The sequence below is a fragment of the Podarcis melisellensis genome (genome assembly GCF_964234715.1).
Source record: "Podarcis melisellensis genome assembly, chromosome: 1".
Taxonomy (NCBI): Eukaryota; Metazoa; Chordata; class Lepidosauria; order Squamata; family Lacertidae; genus Podarcis; species Podarcis melisellensis.
Genome location: NC_138528.1, coordinates 122,210,522 through 122,232,332, shown reverse-complemented (window position 1 = coordinate 122,232,332; position 21,811 = coordinate 122,210,522). Strand labels below are relative to the sequence as shown.

At 44.2% G+C, this 21,811-nt stretch overlaps 1 protein-coding gene across 5 annotated transcripts in view; it reads left to right on the top strand.

The window, feature by feature from the left end:
* Positions 1–21,811, top strand: part of HECW2 (HECT, C2 and WW domain containing E3 ubiquitin protein ligase 2) — a 194,730-nt gene that overhangs the window by 137,056 nt on the left and 35,863 nt on the right. For all 5 annotated transcript variants that reach the window (XM_081902138.1, XM_081902139.1, XM_081902140.1 and 2 more), the window contains 4 exons: positions 5,316–5,450; positions 10,603–10,705; positions 17,879–17,975; positions 21,649–21,732. In XM_081902138.1, coding sequence (XP_081758264.1) covers positions 5,316–5,450; positions 10,603–10,705; positions 17,879–17,975; positions 21,649–21,732 — 419 coding nt within the window. The remainder of the gene's footprint in view (positions 1–5,315; positions 5,451–10,602; positions 10,706–17,878; positions 17,976–21,648; positions 21,733–21,811) is intronic.

The window sequence follows — 21,811 nt, the reverse complement described above, 5'->3', positions numbered from 1 at the left end:
GCTTGGAGCCAATTTGATTCCCTCCCTCTCTCTCTCTTTTTCACCCCCTTTCTTTTCCTTCTCCTCCTGCGATGAGGCTACATTTTAATATTTTAATGTTCCATTATTTTAATGTATTTTATTTTTGTTTTTAAGTTGTAACCATTCATCTTGTTTTTATTATTGCTTGTAAGCCGCTCTGAGCCCGGCCTTGGCTGGGGAGGGCAGGGTATAAATAAAAAATTATTATTATTATTAAATACAGGTGGAGACCATACCTGCTATAGTAGTAGTAGCAAAAAGCATATCAAAATAAACTCGAGTGATGGTTGGCTTATGATTTGATAGCTAACACATAAAGTTGGCATTGAGCAGCCTTGTCCTTGATACAGTCAGTGGAGCATGAGACTCTTAATCTCATGGTCAAGGGTTCAAGCCCTACATTGGGTGGAAGATTCCCTCATTGCAGGGTGTCGAACTGGATGACCCCCGTGCTCCCTTCCAGCTATACAATTCTATGATGCTAAGATGAGAGCTGTCTGCCCCTCTCCTCAGTTGCTGATCCAAGGAGAGAGAGCAGGTAACTGATGCAGGATTTGCTGAGTCGGCACTTTGCAGGGTGAGAGTTAAGTCTTTGGTGCATCAGGTGGCAGTGCGTTCAGAAAGTGGCCTTTTAGCCATTCGTATTTGACTTAGACCACTAAAGAGTAAACGAGCCATACTGAGAAGAAGTAAACATACAGTCACCCCTTGGTTCTCAAACTTAATCCGTTCCGGAAGTCCGTTTGACTCCCGAAACCGTTCGAAAACCAAGGCGCGGCTTCCGATTGGCTGCAGCAGCTTCCTGCACTCAAGCAGAAGCCGTGTCGGACGTTTGGCTGCTGAAAAACGTTTGCAAACCAGAAGAATCACTTCTGGGTTTTCAGCACTTGGGAGCTGATTTGTTCATCAACTAAGCTGTTCAAGAACCAAGGTATGACTGTAGTGGCAAAAAGATTCCTCTTCCAGCTGCAAGCATTTATGCTTGCTTGATGAGACGATTTATCCTTGCTTCCCCTGTGCACTGTTCCAGGGGTTCTCCTGATACCCGCCTCCTGGACATTGGTTTTTTTTGGGGGTGGGTGGGTTTGCAGCAAAAGAGAAAGGCAAGCTTCGTTGTGCTAGCAGAAGTCCTTGCATTGTTTTATGCTGGCTGGAGCAGATAGTTGAATCTGGCCCAATGTACTGTAGTTTCACGGATGAGCCATAGACTAGTAGTTAGGTCTGTTTATGTTTGTTCCCTAACTCCTAGGGCAGGCATGGCTAAAACTTGGCCCTCCAGCTGTTTTGGGATTACAGTTCCCATCATCTCATCATCCCTGACCACTGGTCCTGTTAGCTAGGGATGATGAGAGTTGTAGTCCCAAAACAGCTGGAGACCCAAGTTTGGCCATGCCTGTCCCTAGGGACTTGGAGAGCTGCAGCGTGGCCTAGTGGTGCTGAGGTAGCAACCTGAGCCCTTACCCTATGCACTTGTTTGCTGTCTTAGCTAGTATCACAATAGCGTGTGTGCTTCTGCATGCCGTATTTTTAGTTTTGTAGAAAGAAAAACGTATATTTGAACAGATACATTGCCCATCTGGGTAAAATGTGAAGCTTTTTCCAAACCAAAATGCCCTGTTTCTCTGCCCAGCTTCCATAAATATCTAGGCTACACCCTTGCCTGGTTGGCCAGTGGTAGGTATAAAATTAGGCTGTTGGGTTGTTGGGTGTTGGGTTTTTTTAGTGTTCTTCATCTCCATTTCCAGCTGTGGTGCCATTGTCCAGATTAGCCCAAGGCTTTGAAGCTCCAGTAGCTTTTCTTTTCTCTAATGAAGCTTCAAAGCAGTGATCCTGAGTTTCATTATGTAGCAGACCGCTACCGGCTGTCCTCAAAGCACTTGTGCTTAACGAGATATGATTGCATTCATTTAGTGTAATCCTTGAGCATCTTTTCCTGTTTGTCTAAGTGCGTTGCACAAACCAGTGCAGCGTGCTTTGCTAAATTGCTGCGTAAGAAATCGGAATTGTGCATATGCAACACTGTTCATATGGAAACATTAGTTTCCCTTCAGGACAGACTTGATCTGAATTTGTCTTTCAAGTTATATGCTTGGTTTAGGGTTCATCTGATTAAAATTTTAGCCCTTGGGAGGCCAGAGCTTTCTTCCAAATGCACAAGTTTAAATTAGATAAAAGCCAAAACATCAAGCAGGCTTATTCATAAACCTGTTAAGCCAGAGTGCATAAAGCAAATTAGATCGGACAGGATCTAAATGAAAAGACTCTAGTTTAATTGGGGTGATGACACAAATGCCTGGATCTAACCCCCCCACCTCTACCAGCACCCATCACAAGCAAAACCTGAACAGAGGCCCTCAAGCTTTTAACATGCAATGCTCACATGTTGATCTCAAGTTCATGCATTCATCCATTGTTCACTGCAGAAAATATCCAAAAAACGAAAGCTTGTTTTAACCCTCTTTGGGCAGTCATTAGGCGTTCAGTGAGTTGTATTTTCCTGAAGCACTATGGTGTGTCATTAGGATAACTGGTGTATTATCTTGCCATGATAACAGCAGCAAGACTTTGGATGTGAGGATCCAACAGATTCCGAAAGGGTTATGTTCTTAATTGACCACAGCAGGAATTAACACCAGGAAAAATGTATAATTAATACACTGAATTAAATGGTATGAAATCATGTAAAAACAATGGCAATGGTTAAGACAAACAATACATAAAGTTCTGCCAGCATGACATAGTAATGGATGGAAACCAAACTGCAGTGGAATAGAATCAGGTCTGCTTGCGATGGATACAGGGCGGAACGGGCATTGCTAACTTTGTACATTCCTTCCCCTGATTTGTGTAGTGCTCTTCAGTTAACTTCAGATCTTTCCACAAAAACCTACCTTTATCCATAAAGCCTTTACTAGCGCTATTTTTCTAGAAAAAGAGGTGCCAGAACTCACCATGAAAGCTGCCTCCCTAGTTCTCTTATAATGGCAATGGTGCCCACCTGAGAGGTTCTGGCTGGGGGGGAAAGCCCTGCCCTTGACTTAATTTCTTAATCCTCATTTCCTTCTGTATCTGAGCTTTAAGTTCCTGCAACGCATTGAGCTTTCCCTCCCCACCACTGTTTGTTGTTTCTCCAAATGTAGATCATTATAAGCTGTTTAGGGACAGGAACCTGTTTATATTTTGCCTATGGGACTCTGCAGAATATTGTACACTGACAGTGCTGTATGTTTGGGTGGATAAAGAAATGCCATATAACAGCTACTAGAATTGTGGCACCTTAATAACTAACAGGTTAATTACGGTGTGAGCTTTCTTGGGCCAAATGTTTCTGATTCCTTCAGGGTAGATGCCAGGTATTGTCTCTGAATCATTAAGGGTAAAGTTTCAGGTTCTTGGAACGCGAGTGGCACTGTGGGTTAAACCACAGAGCCTAGGACTTGCCGATCAGAAGGTCGGCGGTTCGAATCCCCGCGACGGGGTGAGCTCCCGTTGCTCGGTCCCTGCTCCTGCCAACCTAGCCGTTCGAAAGCACGTCAAAGTACAAGTAGATAAATAGGTACCACTCTGGCGGGAAGGTAAACAGCGTTTCCGTGCGCTGCTCTGGTTCGCCAGAAGCGGTTTAGTCATGCTGGCCACATGACCCGGAAGCTGTACGCCGGCTCCCTTGACCAATAAAGCGAGATGAGTGCCGCAACCCCAGAGTTGGTCACGACTGGACCTAATGGTCAGGGGTCCCTTTACCTTTACCATTACCTTTATCAGGTTCTTGAAATGGTTTCTGCTTAGCTGCATAGCACAAGTCTCACAAGGCCGCGATCCGAAGCATGCTTAACCTCAAAGTAAAGTTCGTCTAGGGTCAAAACATGACATACTCCCAAGTAAAGAGGTTTATGACTGGCTGCTTCCCTGGCAAAGGATCAGGTCCCGCCATGCCTACGGTTTTTCTGGTTTAGGCAACTGGTTCATGCAGCTGCTGCTTCCAAAGCTGTTAGGGGTTGTGCTGTATTTTGAAATCTGCTTTTGCTTCTCCAGCTACTCAGAATTTTGTCTGGTTGTTGTTTTAGCTGCCCTACCTAGAATAGCCCTCCTCAGATTGCAGCTGGCATGCTTCAGCCTGCAATCACGTTGTGCCATGGTCCTTAATCAGATGTTTCACATGTGTACTCACCCATTTGTGGTTGTAATTATACAGTAAGCAGTTGGTTGAGGTTGGTTTTTTTATACTTTTTTTGGAAGTTGGTTTTTATTTATTTCTTTAAAAAGTAGATAACTTTGTGTCCTTCCTCCCAGATATTAGGTGAAACAGAGACCTACCTTTGAAGATCTGGCCAGCTATTTTGAATGAATATGTGAAATTCAGCCCTCCTTGCACACCACCCCAGTTTCATTCCCTCCCAACAACAGAGCCTTCCCTGTCATGTAGGGATCTGGGAGAAATGAAATTTGGTTTGCATTTAAAGGTGAACCTACTTAATGAGCACTTTCCAAGGCAACGCAAGAACCTCAAACACAGTATTAAAATTCACACTTCTCTGAAATTTGCAGTGGAGTTCTCTGAGCAAGTAATGCAGACAAAGATGCATATACTGACATAAGAATGTATATATTGGTGAAAATGACATTAAAAACACATTGCATTAGGGAAAGGTGCCAAGTAAAAGCATGCATACTAGGGGGAAATGCGTACAAATGTGCATATTACGAGAAATTTCACACTGAAATGCAGGTGAATTTTCACGAGGACTTTTATAAGCAATGCAGACTGATATGGAGAGCTGAAAGGAGGGCTGGGAAGATGAGAAAGTGAAATTGCCCATCAAATCTGACTTTTTCTCCTAATTCCTACATTCTTGGTACCCCTGAGTTCTCATCCTCAACCCACTCAGCTCCTGTTTGTGAACGAACCATCATTCTCTGTGATTAGTTGCTCAAGTCCTCGTCTCTTAAGCAATCTCACTGTTCGTTTCACTTGACGTCTGTGAATTGCTGTGCACACGAGAATCGGAACAGTTTTTGGAGCACCAAAAGCCTGCGTAGTGCTGGTAATCCCGTGTTAGAACGCACCCACCCTCTCACCCCCAAAGAGTTCCCTGTTGCGTGACAAAGTTAAAGGTCTTAACGGCCATTAGAACATAAGACTTCCTGAGCCTGTAACCACCCAATGCTTTGCTGCTCACAAGTGCAGCTTAACATAGGAAGGCGTGCAGACAGAAATACCCACAGGAATCAGAGTGAGGTTTTGGCAAGTAATGAAATGCTTTCCTCCCGCTCGTCTCCTCTTGCTTCTTTACCAGGCTTTTTTTGTCGACCACAATTCCCGCACCACGACGTTCATCGACCCACGGCTTCCTTTGCAGAGCAGCAGGCCGACGAGTGCATTGGTCCACCGGCAACATTTGACGAGGCAACGCAGCCACAGTGCTGGTGAGGTAAGCTAGCACTTAGCCCGTGTGTGTGTGAGAGAGAGAGAGAGCGATCACCTGGTTACAGGATCCTTGGTTCTTCACAGTCCCATTTCTACATTCATGACAGATAACATTCATTGTTATGTCAGTCTTCTGATTCCGTCCTCGGAATGTAATTGCATCGGTGACCTGGATCAGCCTTCCCCAAACAGGTGCTCGCCACATTTTGCTGAACATTAGTTCAGCACAGCTTGCATGGCCAGGGATCATGGAAGCTGTTTTCCCTATGGAGGGCACCAGCTTGGGGAAGTCTGGCCTTTCAAATAAACCATTCAGAGAACAACTAATGACCAAGTGGGGATTTGAACCCAGGCCCTGGCCATTCAAGTCCCAACATTCTGGCCACTATTTTCCCATCAGATGTCAAGGAAATAAACAATCTAACTTTTAGAAGACATCTGAAGGCAGCCCTATTTAGGGAAATTTTTAACGTTTGATGTTTTATCGTGTTTTTAATATTCTGTTTGGAGCAGCCCAGAGTGGCTGGGGAAACCCAGCCAGATGGGCAGGGCATAATAATAAATTATTATTATTATTCACTGTCAGAGACAATACATTATATATTTTATTGGATATGTTTAAAAAAGAAAAGTTAGTGCCACGCATGTCAAATCCAACCCAGATCAGCTTTATCAAAGACAAAGCAGCCTTGGGAACGTTTTAGCTGGTTTACAATAGATGCATGGGAGTTATTTACTTCTTTCTTTCTTTCTTTCTTTCTTTCTTTCTTTCTTTCTTTCTTTCTTTCTTTCTTTCTTTCTTTCTTTCTGTTATTGAGCTTTGAAAAGCTTATTATTATTTATTAAATTTATATACCGCACTATACCAGCAGGCCTCAGGGCAGGTCACAGGATAAAATAGAACTATAAAAACACAAAATATATAATCGAAATAAATACAAAAACTACCCAGTTATCTTTTCATGGCCAAGCAATGTCACAAAGTAATGTGCAAAGAGTAAATACAGTAGAACCACAGGCCGAGAATTAGACACTGGATGCTTATAGACAGATAGATACCTGCAGGATTCTGAAATGGATCAACAAAATCCTCTTAAGGAAAAGCATAGTTAAAATATAAGTCCTTATTGAAGGTTAGGACTGAACGGACCAAATTGCTATAAACTGGAAGGGAGTTCCACAACTCACCACTGAGAAGGCCCTGCCTTGTGTGCTTGCTCAACTATCTAACAGATTTTACCTATCTAACAGATACTGGTGTTTGCCATCCTTAAAGTACTCCGGTCTCAAATTTAGGGCCTTAACAGGCTGATAATATCTTTGCAGTGTTCAAAACTCCCGTTGTTCTAGGTGCATTTTGTGACAGGGAATTTCATTAGCACAAGCAGTTTCTGACCTCTGGGAGCAGTACTGCGCCTAAGATTTCAGATTAAAACTGCAGAGTGGAAGGAAAGGAGGACCTTTTCCTGCCTCTCCACTTCCAGCTACTCTCTGAGGGCTGGAGAAGAGACCCTCTTAAGAATTTTGAGGAGGCGGGCAGGGGAAGGACTAGATCATGTGAAAAACGAGCGTGATATTTTAGCTGCAGTTCATTCATTTTCAGCTTTGTATTCTTGTTATAAAAAGTGTGCCTAGACATTCCATTGTTGCGCCCTTAACCTAGGTTTAAGGTGCCATTTAGCTCATAGCTTTCATATCTCAGTTTCTAACACTGTATCTTTGACCTGCAGCTCAGTAGGCTCCAAGCTGCATTTGAGTTCGAAGTTTTGGTGGGTTCTGGGCTCCAGAACTGGGCTGTAGTTGCCTGCTACCTTCCTACTGATCTCAACACAGCCAGTCATCAATTGCAAAGCAGTGCGCTCGTATAAACAAGTTCATCACAGAAAACAAAATATGCAAATACTGCAGTTAGCTATCTTATCACTCGTGGACCAAGGTGACAAGAGTTCTCAGTTCCCCTGGAATCTATAGCAGCGTGTCAGATTATAGCCTGAATCAGCTGGATTCAGGTTGTGCCAGCTTGACGAAAGTTCCCTGACCTTTGCAATAACAATTTTTATATTTTGCAAAGTGTCCCTGCCATTTCCCCTTTATACCACTGGAGGGCCTTTGAATACAGATATTTGTTCACAGAACAGCAGCAACAGGAGCACCCTGTTTTTCACATCATGGCTTTTTGATATGGTTATCTCTTTCAAGTCAAACCAAAGGATGCACTGAAAGTCAAAAGTGGGGGGCAGGCAGGGGAAGCAGAACATGTACCATACTGACAAAGAAATTGGACCCGAGCCCATTCTTGGAATCCTCCTCTAATAATTTCTAATAAAAACAAGTGTGTTTATAAGCATACAGGTATGCTTTGGGCCCCTGCTGTGTGTTAACTCTGCTTCCTGCATATTGGTCTGTGCACAGTCATTCTCCTGGCCCTCCCTTTAATTTATTAAAAGTCACCGTGCAAGGGAGTGGGTTGCAAAAACCGAAAACAACTGCTGATAGAGCGGTGTGCATATTGAAATGAAGCATATAGTATAAAGCAAATAGTAACCTGTTAGTAACTTACAAATATTTGCAAGGTTACCATTTTTAAACTGAAAGGTCATCACTCTTCTTGTTTTTCCTTCTTATAAAGACCTTTTCTGAGCTTGGTCCACTATTCTTGGGGTCAAAGTTTGAAGGGGCGAGGCTGTAAAGGGGCGGGGAAGTAAATCAAGGAGATGGAGCAAATAATACTGGTATTCCCACTTCCTGACACACTTCAAAAGGAGTTGTTTCCCCCCACTTTTCTCCTGTACTGAGAAAAGTACAAATCTAGTTTTGGGAGACTCTGTGTTTTTGCTTCTTTGTGGCTCTTTGGCATCTTAAAAAAGCAAGTTGGGTTTGATCTATTTTAATGACACAAAGTTGTGGGTGAAGATTTGCAAATATGTATGTTTCTCACGCTGAGAGGAAAGGGTATGCAGTGAGCCTGCAGAGCAGGGAGCGATGAACTACAAAAACCCCCGAAGTTCATGTAACAAAGACCTATGGGAGCCAGGAAATTGCAGAAGTAAAGGTTGCTCTTACAGAGCAGAATGCACTCAGCTGTAACTGTGAAGGGAAGCGACAGTCATAGATGCTGCTTTTGTGCTTCCTCTATGGGACCCAAGTATAAAGCCATAAAGAATATTAAACCTCACCAAGGCCTGCAATGTCAGCTGAGCTTGTTTGTTCTGGTGCGTATCAAAAGCAGGGTTACTTGCAATCAGTTATGATTTGTTCAAACATTGGGGGAAAATCTTCAAGCGCACACTAGTTCTCAGCGGAAACAGAACTCCTCCAGGCTGTTAAATGTTACACAAAGTAAAATAAAAGTTTATTTTAAACTCTCAGCCCAGACTGAGCTTTTTATGGTTGGTAAGTAGAGTAATGGTGTAATAATAATAATAATAATAATAATAATAATAATAATCACAACAACAACAACAATTTTATTGCTGATACCCTGCCCATCTGGCTGGGTTTCCCCAGCCACTCTGGGTGGCTTCCAGCAATATATATGTATGTATACATATTTTATATATGTATATATATAATGTCAGACATTAAAAACTTTCCTGAACAGGACTGCCTTCAGGTGTTTTCTAAAAGTTGTGTAATTCTTTATCTCCCTAACGTCTGATGGGAGGGCATTCCACTACCAAGAAGGACCTCTGTCTGGTTCCCTGTAACCTCACTTCTTGTAGTGAGGGAACCGCCAAAAGGCCCTCGGAGCTGAGCCTCAGTGTCCAGGCTGAACCATGGGGGTGGAGACGCTCCTTCAGGTATACTGGGCCGAGGCCGTTTAGGGCTTTAAAGTTCAGCATCAACATTTTGATTTGTGCTCGGAAACATACTGGGAGCCAATGTAGCTCTTTCGAGACCGGTGTTATGTGGTCTCCGTGGCCGCTCCCAGTCACCAGTCTAGCTGCCGCACTTTGGGTTAGTTGTCATTTCTGAGTCACCTTCAAAGGTAGCCCCATGTAGAGTGCATTGTGGTCCTTTAATAGATACTGAGTCAAATAGGTGCCAGCTGAGACATCGGACTGGATTCAGCTTGCAAGGCCTGATAGCCGAAACCCTTGCAAGGACTTTAGCTAGCACTGCAGTGCTTTCCCACATCTTCCCCTGAATGCCTGCACCTCCTCTCCTCACGTCACCCCCAAAATTGGCTCAGTGGAGCGGTCAGAAGAACCCCGAGAACAGCATGCATTTGAAGAAGGGGAATTGTTCTGTGTGGCAAGCTTTGTACTGATAGACTGGTTGCCATAGTGCTACACTGAATTTCTCCCGTTGTTTTTAACTGGATGTATTTGAGACTGATACCAATGTGAAAAGAAAACAGAAAAGAGAGTTGAAATTGTATTAAAGCTTGTTAGATGATAATTTTCACCTTGTCATTTGTGAATGCACCTACATTTCATTTGTCCCCCGTTCACTAGTTTCTAATTGATACATAGACACAATATTTTTTATAAAAAAGCACAATTGGGATCGCTTTGTTCTAGAAGAGAGGATGTAATGTGAAGTTGGGGTAGGAGGAGTTTTTGCATAATTAAAAGACCCCCACTGGAGGTTGTTTTGGACCTCAAACACGGTGGAAGGTTAAATGTCTGAAGAAACATTTTAGCAACATTTTAGTAAAGCAAAACTGCTTTACTTTATTTTAAAATATTTTAAATGACAATGTAAAGTAAGGCGTTTCTTTCTGACCATGGTCCTTTTGATAATCGTCTCGCATTGGCCCCAAAACTACCACAACTGGGAACTATAATGTAGTTAATATGTGTATGTAATGAATGTGCACATTTGGGGTTACGTAATGAGCAGTCTTGAGGCTCTGAGGGAAAGTTTAACTCTCTCCCACACTCTTGCTCAGTCCTGACAGAAAACTCTCTGAAGCTGCTATTTGTGTTTTGAGGGGAAGCTCTCATTGGTGCCTATGGAGGCTTCTCCTGAAGTTCAAACAGCAGCTTCAGACAGGATTTTATTTTTTAAAATGGGAAAGTATTCAACTTCCTTTCCTCACTTCTCACCAACCAAAAGCTGCTTCCCCCTGGCTGCTGTTTTCAAAATGATCAAATCAGTTTTGTACCTAAGAATAATGACCTCTCTTTTTTTGTTTTGTTTCGTTTTTCTAGGTAGGAGAGGATTCCCGCCATTCAGGACCTCCTGTTTTGCCGCGGCCATCAAGCACATTCAACACAGTGAGCAGGGCTCAATACCAGGACATGGTTCCTGTGGGTATGTGTGCCTTGTAGAGTCATGCTTTGTTTGCATTTTGCATGGGAGGGCTGTGTCTTATGTTACCATTTTAAGGCATGAGGTTTCTCCTGCAATTTACTCCTGTTCTAAAAAACAACAACAAAATATTGGGCAGGATCCAGTGTTGCACGAGTGGACTTTAGTGAAATGTATACTGTGAGATACTAGGTGTGGCTCTGATATATGCACACATCTTGCTTGGGGTAAACTCTTGGCGTTAAATGCTGTGCTATAATGTTGTAACCCAGCAGGTGTTCCTTTACAACTGGAGCTGGTTATTTTGGTTTTCTGTGAGCATTTTTCTCGGCCTTGTGCCTTAGGGTTGCCAAGCATCCAGCATTTTGCAGGACTACCTGAGCCGAATGCCTTTTTGGAGGCCACTCTGTGACCTTTCAGACATGGATTAACTAGAGTCTGATGTTGACAGACAATAGGACGGGGTAGGAGGATAACGTTGGAAAAAGAACATCCAAATCGTTCTAGCTAATTAGCTCCTGGACTGGTAGCAACTTCCACCCACCAGAGCTCAATACAGGAACACTGAGAGAAATGGGTGAGAGTTTAGTTAGACAGGGCTGAAAGTGGGGAGCTTGTTCTCTGAAAGGCAGCACTTGCTGTCGGTGAGATTGCAAAGCCTCTTCACATTTTTAAAAAAGTTTATGTAACTAGGAACACGTTGTACAAAAGGGTCTTTAAAAAGTTATCTATAGCAAGGCATTGCCAGGGTTATAAAGGTAAAGAGACCCCTGACCATTAGGTCCAGTCTTGACCGACTCTGGGATTGTGGCGCTCGTCTCGCTTTATTGGCCGAGGGAGCCGACGTACAGCTTCCAGGTCATGTGGCCAGCATGACTAAGCCGCTTCTGGCAAACCAGAACAGTGCACGGAAACACCGTTTACCTTCCAGAGTTTTTACATTGCCAGGGTTGAGGAGGTGTATATAGCTAACTCACATATTATGCTTATTTTACTTACACGAATGCAGCTTTGCAACAGGTGGTGGTGGGGATAAATGGAGAGGGGAGGAAACTCACTTGCCATTTATTAGTTTCCCTCTCTCCCTGTGCACAGCTGCAATTGCGGGCTTACCTGGCTTTCGGAAGGTGGCACCGGAGCCCTTGCGCCGCCTTCCCAAATCTGGGTAAATGAGGCATTGGGAAGGAAGTGTGTGGGCTCTGGTAGGGGCCCAGAACGGAGCTTTCCAAACTGTGTGTCGACATGTGAGTGTGTCAGCTGCAGTGTGTAGGTGCAGCATTTGAAACACCCATTGTTCTAGGTGCGCTTTGTGACCGGGAATTTCATTAATGCGAGCTCTGGGAGCAGTACTGCTCCTAAGATTTCAGATTTAAAAACTGCAGAGTTGGAAGGAAAGGGGGACCTTTTTCTGCCTCCCTATTTCCAGCTAACTCTCCGAAGACTGGAGAAGAGACCCTCTTAAGAATATTAGGGGGGCGGGCAGGGGAAATATCGCTTTGTTTTTTGCAGTCTTCAGCGCCTAGGACTTGCCGATCATCAGGTCGGCGGTTCGAATCCCTGCGGCGGGGTGCGCTCCCGTTGCTCGGTCCCAGCGCCTGCCAACCTAGCAGTTCGAAAGCACCCCCGGGTGCAAGTAGATAAATAGGGACCGCTTACTAGCGGGAAGGTAAACGGCGTTTCCGTGTGCTGCGCTGGTGCTGGCTCACCAGCTGCATCTTCGTCACGCTGGCCATGTGACCCGGAAGTGTCTGCGGACAGCACTGGCCCCCGGCCTCTTAAGCGAGATGGGCGCGCAACCCCAGAGTCGGACACGACTGGCCCGTACGGGCAGGGGTACCTTTACCTTTACCTAGACATTTTGTTATAGTGCCCATAACCTAGGTTTAATGTGCCATTTAGCTCCTAGCTTTCATATCTCAGTTTCCAACATACGCTCCCAGCACACCTCCCAGGCCTCCAGTTTGCTAGGAAAATTGAATTACTGTGTCATGAAATGAAAAGTTTGGAAAGCTTTGACCTAGAGTCTTCCTGCCTCCTTCCCAAAGCCCAGTAAGCAGTCCTCCAACTGGGGGCTCCTGGCTTTCTGGACCCCCAGAAACAAACCCTCATGAAAGTTACGAGCTACCTGCATTACCTTACTTTTATTTAAAAGGGCTCGCAGATGCAGTGAGAATGTCTCATCCCTTAGGAAGGAAGTTCTGCGTTCACCTGCATGCTGCTAATTAACGTTAAACCTTAGGTAGTCTTAAAACAATGGTTTTAATGTGAAGCACAAACCAGGTCAAGTGAAAGATCAAGTCTGAGCCTTACTTTTGAATCCTGATGTTCCATTTGGTATGAAAATGAAGGATATCCAGCTTCTTGGATGTATGCTGATGTAAATCATCAATACAGATCACATGGGTGCAATTTTGAGCATGTGACTTCAGACATGGATGGTGCCAAACAACTTCTACATCCAGAGTGGATGTAAAACTCCAGATTTCAGTCAAAAAGCCATTCATGGGAGAGGGGTGTCTCAATTATCAAGAAGTGTCAGTGTTGTAGTGAGTCCTTGGTTTTGGCCTACAATAATAATAATAATTATTATTATTATTATTATTATTATTATATTTATTTATTTATACATACATACATACATACATACATACCCCGCCCATCTGGCTGAGTTTCCCCAGCCATTCTGGGCAGCTTCCAATCGCGTGTTAAAAACAATACAGCATTAAATATTAAAAACTTCCCTAAACAGGGCTGCCTTCAGATGTCATTTAAAGATAAGATAGCTACTTATTTCCTTCACATCTGAAGGGAGGGCGTTCCACAGGGCGGGTGCCACTACCAAGAAGGCCCTCTGTCTGGTTCCCCGTAACCTCACTTCTTGCAATGAGGGAACTGCCAGAAGGCCCTCGGCGCTGGATCTCAATGTCCGGGCTGAACGATGGGGGTGGAGACGCTCCTTCAGGTATACTGGGCCGAGGCCATTTAGGGCTTTAAAGGTCAGCACCAACACTTTGAATTGTGCTCGGAAATGTACTGGGAGCCAATGCAGATCTCTCAGGACTGGTGTTATGTGGTCCTGGCGGCCACTCCCAGTCACCAGTCTAGCTGCCGCATTCTGGATTAATTGCAGTTTCCGGGTCACCTTCAAAGGTAGCCATGCGTAGAGCACATTGCAGTAGTCCAAGCGGGAGATAGCTAGAGCATGCACCACTCTGGCAAGACAGTCCGCAGGCAGGTAGGGTCTCAGCCTGCATACCAGGTGGAGCTGGTAGACGGCCGCCCTGGACACAGAATTAACCTGCCCCTACTAAGACAGAGCTTGGCCACCATTACGAAAGGTGCAGAATAATTGGCAGGATTTAATCTCTGTTTTAAAAATGTTTTGAGTTTTTTTTTAAATTTTTACATCTTAATGTTCTGTTGTTTTTAAACTTCCAAGTTGCTTGGTGTGTGCACTTACACAAAAGCAGAGTCAAATATGCATTAAGAAGACTTCAACAAAAGAGTTTCTCTGAACAGCTATTCCATTACATTTTGTGCAGGGTTTTTTTTTTTTTTAAAGAATGCACAAAAAGACCACATTTATGCGGTGCACCGTTTTGTACACTTTTCAATGCTTTTCAGTGGATTCATTCATGAAAATGTACCTTTTGCAAACATGCTTTGTATAAAATAGGTATTTTTTGTGCACATATTCTGCACACTGAAACCACTGTGCAGAATCCAGAAAAGTGTGTGATCTGCCTGGGAGTTGCATTCCAATCCCCAAATTAGTTTGGGAATGTCAGATTGGGCCATTTTGCTGCAAAAAGAGACTGAGTGAATTCCTCTCCCATTCCTTCACTGTACATTTTGCCTTTGTTAAACATTATTTAACCTTATTCCTCAATATTAGGTTATCCATGGATATATAGCCACAGAAAAGTTCTGTGGCAGAAGTCTCCATTTGTGTGGCGTTCCATATGAACATTGTAGCCTTGCTGAGCTTTGGAAAAATATGAAAGCTGTTCAGAAAGATCTGCTTGAGAAAAACACAAACATTGAAAATTGCAAATATAGGCAGTGAACATTTGCTTAATAAATATGCGAGTTAAGTGTGCCACAGTTTGATATTCTGCATCCGGCAACCTTAAGGGTGCAGCAGATGGTTATCAGAAAAGAACAGCAAGAGCAGTTTCAACAAAAAGCATTCTTTCAGGTTGACCATTTTTGTGTGCTGTTTTCTGCGTGAAATGCTCGATTATGAAAGTTGCAAGGTGCTCACCGGTTTAATAAGTGGTTCGGGTTTCTGCGCAGCGCTGTTGCTTTTAAAATCAGCTTGGCCTTTTCAGTGGGTTGAGTTGTCTTGGAAACTGCTTGTGCGCCCGATTCTTACTTACACACGGCAAAACCCATTGGCTCCAGTTATGGTGATTCATGCCTTTCAAGAACAGAAGCTAATTCACTGAATGTAGCAGCTGTCACATTGTGGGGGAAGACACCCACGGCCAATTAACCTGATGGAGTGCCTGGATGTTTGCTCAGCAGCACTGTTTCTTGACAGTCGCTGCTGATTTAAGCTTCTGCTGCTGCCCGTTCCCTCAGTGTTGCATATGGTAACGCTTTGAAAAAGCTTCTCTACTTCAAATGCAACTACAGAATGGATTCCAGGCCTTGTAGGCTCCGGTCCTAAACCTACTTAACTAAGGAGCAAGCCCAATTTAACTTAGTAGGGCTTACTTCCGATCAGGGTGGACTTGATTGAAATCAAATCGATTTAAATCACTAGTCAGTAAGACTTGTTTTAAATCATTATTTTTACAGAAAGACTCGTTCTTGCTGGTATCACCTTAATATTTACAACCAGGGGAAGGTTTCGTTTTTGGAATAATAAATTTTCAGAGTAGTTTTTACAGTTACATCAAAAATTATTGATTTGGTTATACTATTAGAAATACATAGACAGATAATGATGAAATTGTTGTGAGTTTTAATAAGTAAACTCTATATATTTGGACAACTTTTCCGCTGTACTTTATTGGAAGGAGAAAAATAATCATTTCCTTAATAACAATTTAAACTAATTATTTAACTAAAGCAATTACATTATAGCATATGTATCAATGTTTGTTAACTCATGTGGTTAAACAATTTTTTTTAAAAAAAAAAACACCCTTAAGGCTGAGTTTTAGCACACATGAAAAACTTAAAACAAATCCTTATTTCCTGATGCATAGACTTTGGACTATAATATAACTTAAATAGAAAACTATAGAAAGATTTTATTTTATTTTAAAAATCCAATTAAAATCACACCGATTTAAATTTAAAAAGTCCAATTTTTTAAAAAATCATTTATTTTTATCCACCCTGCTTTAGAGTAAGCATGCAAAGGATTGTGTTGCCTATCCGGTTGGAGCCTGAGTGATAACGTTCATTCGGTACTCTGAATTTAATTCTTCTTGTGTTTTAGCATACTAGGTGCACAGATTCTAGTTTGCTTTTTTTTTTTAACTTAAATTTTGTCTGCACCGGATGACTGCGGGTCAGCACACCCAAGCAGCTAGACATCGTTACTTATAAACTGTGGTTCTTGCCACAGGAAGCAGCACTGCCACAAATGTTTTTCTGTGTGGATAGCAACTTCAATGCTGCTGCAGCTATCCTGTTCAATAGTGCTTATGGCACAAGTTCCTCCACCCATGAATCACCTTTATTCTGGTTCTCTCCATGCCTTACCCCATCTTTGGGAAGAAGAAAAAAGAGAGTAAAATCATCAGTAGTGTAGTGGGAAATTCTGATGTGCAGAGTCTTGTGATAGTATAGTCATGCCCCCGCGTGACCATGCCTCTAAGCATCTGGGATAGCTCAGTTGTTAAAGCACGAGACTCTTAATTTCAGGGTCATGGGTTTGAGCCCCACGTTGGGAAAAGATTCCTGCATTCCCGGGGGTTGGACCAGATGACCCTCATGGTCAACGCTACAATTCTATGATTATTCAATAATCTTATGATTACAAAATCATCATCATAATAATTAGATTGCAATGGTTAATGCAAGTCTTCATGTGCTGCCTTTTAGGGTGGCGCTGTGGGTTAAACGACAGAGCCTAGGGCTTGCCAGTCAGAAGGTTGGCGGTTCGAATCCCTGCAATGGGGTGAGCTCCCGTTGCTTGGTCCCTGCTCCTGCCAACCTAGCAGTTCGAAAGCATGTCAAAGTGCAAGTAGATAAATAGGTACTGCTCCGGTGGGAAGGTAAACGGCGTTTCCGTGCGCTGCTCTGGTTCTCCAGAAACGGCTTAGTCATGCTGGCCACAAGACTTGGAAGCTGTACGCCGGCTCCCTTGGCCAATAAAGCGAGATGAGCGCTGCAACCCCAGAGTCGTCCACGACTGGACCTAATGGTCAGGGGTCCCTTTACCTTTACTATTTTCTGCTCGCATGCAGGGACAGATGATTTGGAGTGCTCCAATATTTTCTTTCAGGGTGGCTTTTCTGTTTTATAGCATAGCTTGAGCACCATTCCTTTGAAACCAAAGCACCTTATGTTTTTAGTGTTTCTAGTGCTTAGCTTCAGAGCATACAGTGGCTAAAAGACTCCCCTTCCATGCTGATTGGGTGGTTCTGCCATGCAGGAAACAGGGGCCCTGCAGGTAATAGTAATGGCTCTTCAGTACCCCCATGATCCTGGACCACCGCACCACTGATGATCATCATGTTAAGAGTTAGATTTAGCTAGCAGGGGCTAAGTGCCAAAAGATAGTTGTTGTCCCTTTGGACACCTCCTTCTCCAAAGGCATCCATTTCTCAGGGAGACGGTAAAGGTAAAGGGACCCCTGACCGTTAGGTCCAGTCGCGGATGACTCTGGGGTGAGCCGGTGTACAGCTTCTGAGTCATGTGGCTAGCATGACTAAACCGCTTCTGGCGAACCAGAGCAGCGCACGGAAACGCCATTTACCTTCCTGCCGGAGCGGTACCTATTTATCTACTTGCACTTCGTGCTTTCAAACTGCTAGGTTGGCAGGAGCTGGGACTGAGCAACGGTAGCTCACCCCGTCACAGGGATTTGAACCGCCGACCTTCTGATCGGCAAGCCCTAGGCTCTGTGGTTTAACCACAGATGGTAGTTGAGCCTAAAACCCCCAAGGTTTTAGTTAGCTGTATTTTCCAGTAAGATGCCCTTTCTTGAATTTTCAGCTTACAACGACAAGATTGTCGCCTTTCTGCGACAGCCCAATATCTTTGAAATTCTGCAGGAGCGGCAACCAGATCTTACCAGGAATCATTCACTCAGGTGAGCATAGTACTAACCTTTCTTTCCCGACATTGAAGCCGGCTGTTTATTTAATTTTGAATTGCAAGCAAAATACGGCAGCCTGTTTAATATATCTGCTTATTACCTGCATTCAGCCTTAATGATAAAACTATGGCTTATTGTGTGTTTGAGTGGGAGCTCTTGTGCCTCCCCCCAGCTCGGCACAACTGCAAGGAAGATTTCGATTTAGTGCAATGGTTTGGTATTGCATACAAACCCTCAACTGTGTTAATCTTATCTTCTCTGTTGAATAAGTCCGCTTCACAAAACAAGCTTTGAAGCTGGCTTGCTTCAGTCAGCTGTAGTTGAGACTAACCACAGTTTATCCAGGTTCAGACAAAACACTTAAGTGCATGTATCCGAATTTCTTCCCTGAGCTTATAGTGGAAGGGAAAGGGGAGCGTTCAAGCCCCTGGCTCTCTCAGGCTTGGTTGCAACATAAGTAATAGTTTGTTGTTGCCACCACCTCAGATGATGTTGGGCTCCTTGCACTCCCCAAAATACTTCCCTCTGCCCACCCCCACCGCAGAAATTGGGGCAGCCTCTTTGCAGCTACCTGCCCACCCTGACACATCCTAGCACCATGATCCAAAATCAGTATATATTACTACTACTACTACTATTACTAATAATAATAATTTCTTCCCCCGCCATCACAGAGAAAGCTTTTAGCTAGATTCACATACTCAGAGATGCCAGAATATGGGGTGGCTTCCAATCGAGTGTTAAAAACAATACAGCATTAAATATTAAAAACTTCCCTAAACAGGGCTGCCTTCAGTTGTCTTTTAAAGAGAAGATAGCTGCTTGTTTCCTTCACATCTGAAGGGAAGGCGTTCCACAGGGCGGGAGCCACTACCGAGAAGGCCCTCTGCCTGGTTCCCTGTAACCTCGCAGTGAGGGAACCGCCAGAAGGCCCTCGGCGCTGGATCTCAGTGTCCGGGCTGAACGATGGGGGTGGAGACGCTCCTTCAGGTATACAGAACCGAGGCCATTTAGGGCTTTAAAGGTCAGCACCAACACTTTCAATTGTGCCCAGAAACGTGCTGGGAGGCAATGCAGATCTCTCAGGACCGGTGTTATGTGGTCCCGGCGGCCACTCCCAGTCACCAGTCTAGCTGCCGCATTCTTGATTAATTGCAGTTTCTGGGTATAAACTAAGGCCTCATAGGAGCTGCATCTCATAATGTCAGATGGAAGATAGTAGCACCTCTACAAAACTCCTCCCCCTCTCTTTCTTGGGGGGGGGACACAACCGACCAAATTTGTCCCCTTGGGTAAGGATCGCAGATCTGTCTCCTACAGTGCCTGGCCTACAGTTCCATATCCTGACTGTGGAGGGAGACACACCTGTCTTTGCAGGTCCCCAAAGTGGCAAGCCAAAGGGACAATCTCCTTGGATGTCATTTACAGTCGAACCTCGGAAGTCGAACGAAATCCATTCCCGAATTCTGTTTGACTTCCAAAATGTTCGGAAACCAGCCAATCGGAAGCTGCGGAACCAACGTTGAACGCTCTGATTCCAAAGAATGCTCCCAAACCGGAACACTCGCTTCTGAGTTTGCAGTGTTCGGGAGCCAAAACGTTCGACTCCCAAGGCATTTGATTTCCGAGGTGCGGCTGTACTTTGAGGTCAACCCCGCAGCGCATGGCGGAGCCTGTTCTTACAGTGAGGCAGGCTCTAGATGACAACCACGCCCTAGCTGTAACTCCTCACTAAGCAAGCAATTCCATTCACTGCAGTCAGCCCCCAAACTCCCAGGCAGATATCTGACAGGAATAACACACAGATGCAGGCAGAAAATCACACACACACACTTGCTGGCTGGGGGAGCACACCAGGCAGGGGCCAGGACAGTGTCAGAAATCCTCTCTCTGCTTAGTTCTCCTGCAGGTCTGCTCCCCAAATTGTCATGAAAGGTATGACAAGTTTTCCACAATGTTGCTCAAAGTGGTGGAGAACGGGAGGTAGGAAAAATAAAAGTCGAAGAAATTATTCTGGATGTTGCAGCTATGAGTTGTTTCCAAGATGGGGATGGTTTCATGTAAAGTTTGGGACGGATCTGGGTTCCAATCCAGGCATTAATTTCTCAGAGATGGGGAGCAGACATTGCTTCTTCACTTTAGGTGTGTGAACCAATAGCTGCCAGCAATTTTTTAATCCTTTTTTTGGTGCTGTTATTTCCCCCCTGAATTATGTCCAGGGAGAGGATATGAATGCTTCTACTGGCCAGCACTCTATGAGTGATGAATGGGGATGGAAAAAGAGTGAAACCAGCTGTAGCTGCATTGGTTCTCTTTCAGCATCATGAGACTTTTAAAAGTCTCTCAGAGTGACAAATAGTGACAGCACAGCCCTGAAAGGCGAGAAATGAACCAAAAGGAAATCCTGTCTGCGTGGTTCTGAAAGTAAGAGGTGCTTGCATGAAGAGGAATGGCATGTTCTTCTACACGCACACCAGCAGCAGCAACCAAAAGGGATGAGAATGGCTGCTTTTTACAGAAACGATATACGAATTCTAAAAACACTGTCAGGAGAGAGAATTTCTGGTTTTTACCCCTTTTAAAAAATGCAAAGTGTGCTCATGCATGAGAGGAACTTATTAAAAACCAAGAGCGGTTCTTGTAGCACCTTAAAATCGAACAAATTTACTATGGCAGAAGCTTTCCTGAACTACAGTTCCATTGATTGTCTGCATCTGAAGCCGTCTGATGAAGCAAAACTGTAGTCCATGAAAGCTTATGACATTAGAAATGGTTTAGTCTTTTAAGACGCCGCAGCACTGCTTGTTGGTTTTGTGCAAAAGACTTAACATGGCTGCTCCTCTGGAAGTTTCTGCTGTATAAGAGCTGGTGCATCATGCAAAACATGGGAGTAGAGTGAGGCTATTGTTCTACCTCTTTATTGTCTGCACTGACTGGCAGCAGCTGTCCAGAGTTTCAGACAGGGGACCTCTCTCGGCCTTACCTGGAGGTGCCAGGAATTGAACCTGGCATACCTTCTGCATCCAAAGCAGACGCTCTTTCCACTGAGCTGCGCCCATTCCCCTAAAAAGGTGTGTGTCAGTCAAAAAGTGGTTAAAAAAACCAAAAACAAACAAACAAAACAGGCAGAAGCTCACCAGACTGCCACTATCTCAAATTGACTGAGCTGGGTTTGCAGAACAATATGCCTTTCTCTCGCTCCTGGTAAGTTCTGTGCTCTTGAAAATTAACAGGATTCTCTTGACGTTTGTGCTGAGAGCAGAGCAGGTGCACACGCGTTCTTTCGGAATAGCAATAGCCTTCTCCGGCGCTTGAGCTGCTGCTTGGAATTCAGAGCCACGCTACTTGTGTCAAGTGGAAGGATTGATTTCCATTGGTTGGGTACCTGGGAGCAGCGCTTGAGCTTCTGAGAGATGAGGACAACAGCGAAACACAACACACCCTTCTTCCGAATGCATTCGTTTAGGGGCTATGGGGGGCTGGGGCTGGTTGCGAGATTCCTCCCTTCACGTTGACATGTTGCAGCAGGTCGGAAAATGGTTCCTGAAATGCAGAGGGATAATCTAGAGGTGCATTTGATATACCCAGTGCTTTTTCTTGCTGTCCTGGCGTACGTCAGTGCCTTGTTTGCAAGAGATGCTTTAGAACGCTCTGCCTGCCTCAACAGGGAGAAGATCCAGTTTATTCGGACTGAAGGGACCCCGGGACTCGTGCGCCTGTCTAGTGATGCAGACCTTGTCATGTTACTAAGGTACATGGTGCTGTTCTACAACGAATATGGGTTTGTTCGGTTTTTTAATCAGCTTGGAACGTTTGTGCAAACTGCTCAG